The sequence below is a fragment of the Onychostruthus taczanowskii genome, unplaced genomic scaffold (genome assembly GCF_017590055.1).
Source record: "Onychostruthus taczanowskii isolate IOZ18803 unplaced genomic scaffold, ASM1759005v1 scaffold474, whole genome shotgun sequence".
Classification (NCBI taxonomy): Eukaryota; Metazoa; Chordata; class Aves; order Passeriformes; family Passeridae; genus Onychostruthus; species Onychostruthus taczanowskii.
In genome coordinates this window covers 22,191-23,537 of record NW_024502281.1, presented here as the reverse complement: position 1 = coordinate 23,537, position 1,347 = coordinate 22,191, and the positions used below count along the sequence as shown (strand labels likewise).

Sequence of the window (1,347 nt, the reverse complement as noted above, 5' to 3'; positions counted from 1 at the left end):
CCCCAGCCCGGGGGTCTCTGGCTGCCCCCAGGCCCTCCCCAGCCTGGGGGTCTCTGGCTGCCCCCAGCCTGGGGGTCTCTGGCTGACCCCAGCCCCTCCCCAGCCCGGGGGTCTCTGGCTGCCCCCAGCCCCAGGGGTCTCTGGCTGCCCCCAGCCCGGGGGTCTCTGGCTACCCCCAGCCCCAGGGGTCTCTGGCTGCCCCCAGCCCCTCCCCAGCCCGGGGGTCTCTGGCTGCCCCCAGCCCCTCCCCAGCCCGGGGGTCTCTGGCTGCCCCCAGCCCCAGGGGGCTCTGGCTGCCCCCAGCCCCTCCCCAGCCCCTCCCCAGCCCGGGGGTCTCTGGCTGCCCCCAGCCCGGGGGTCTCTGGCTGCCCCCTGACCCCCCTGTCCCCGCAGACCAACATCCCGTTCCTGCAGAACGTGCTGGCCCACCCGCAGTTCCTGGCGGGCGCGGCCGACACGCAGTTCATCGACGAGAACCCCGAGCTCTTCCACCTGCGGCCGGGCCAGAACCGCGCCCAGAAACTGCTGCACTACCTGGGTCAGCCGGGGGGCACCTGGGGGGCGTAAAAATACACCTGGGGGGGATAAAAATACACCTGGAGGCACTGGGGAAACACAGGGGCACCTGTGCTGCACTACCTGGGTCAGCCGGGGGGCACCTGGGGGCACCTGGGGGCCGTAAAAAGACACCTGGGGGGCGTAAAAATACACCTGGGGGGGATAAATGTACACCTGGGGGCATAAATATACACCTGGGGGCACCTGGGGGGCGCCCCAGCCCGGGGGTCTCTGGCTGCCCCCAGCCCCTCCCCAGCCTGGGGGTCTCTGGCTGCCCCCAGCCCCTCCCCAGCCCGGGGGTCTCTGGCTGCCCCCAGCCCGGGGGTCTCTGGCTGCCCCCTGACCCCCCTGTCCCCGCAGACCAACATCCCGTTCCTGCAGAACGTGCTGGCCCACCCGCAGTTCCTGGCGGGCGCGGCCGACACGCAGTTCATCGACGAGAACCCCGAGCTCTTCCACCTGCGGCCGGGCCAGAACCGCGCCCAGAAAGTGCTGCACTACCTGGGTCAGCCGGGGGGCACCTGGGGGCACCTGGGGGCCGTAAAAATACACCTGGGGGGCGTAAAAATACACCTGGGGGGGATAAATGTACACCTGGGGGCATAAATATACACCTGGGGGCACCTGGGGGGCGTAAAAATACACCTGGGGGCACTGGGGAAACACGGGGGCACCGGGGGGCACCTGTGCTGCACTACCTGGGTCAGCCCTGGGCACCTGGGGGCACTTGGCGGGGCATAAAAATACACCTGGGGGCATAAATATACACCTGGGGGGGATAAATCTACA

The 1,347-nt window shown here is 69.5% G+C and overlaps 1 protein-coding gene across 1 annotated transcript in view; it reads left to right on the top strand.

The window, feature by feature from the left end:
* Positions 1 to 1,347, top strand: part of PC (pyruvate carboxylase) — a gene marked incomplete at its 5' end in the record, with an annotated part of 26,776 nt that overhangs the window by 10,212 nt on the left and 15,217 nt on the right. Inside the window, 2 exons of the mRNA XM_041414815.1 lie at positions 394 to 563; positions 876 to 1,063. Of these exons, the coding sequence (XP_041270749.1) occupies positions 394 to 563; positions 876 to 1,063 (358 nt within the window). The remainder of the gene's footprint in view (positions 1 to 393; positions 564 to 875; positions 1,064 to 1,347) is intronic.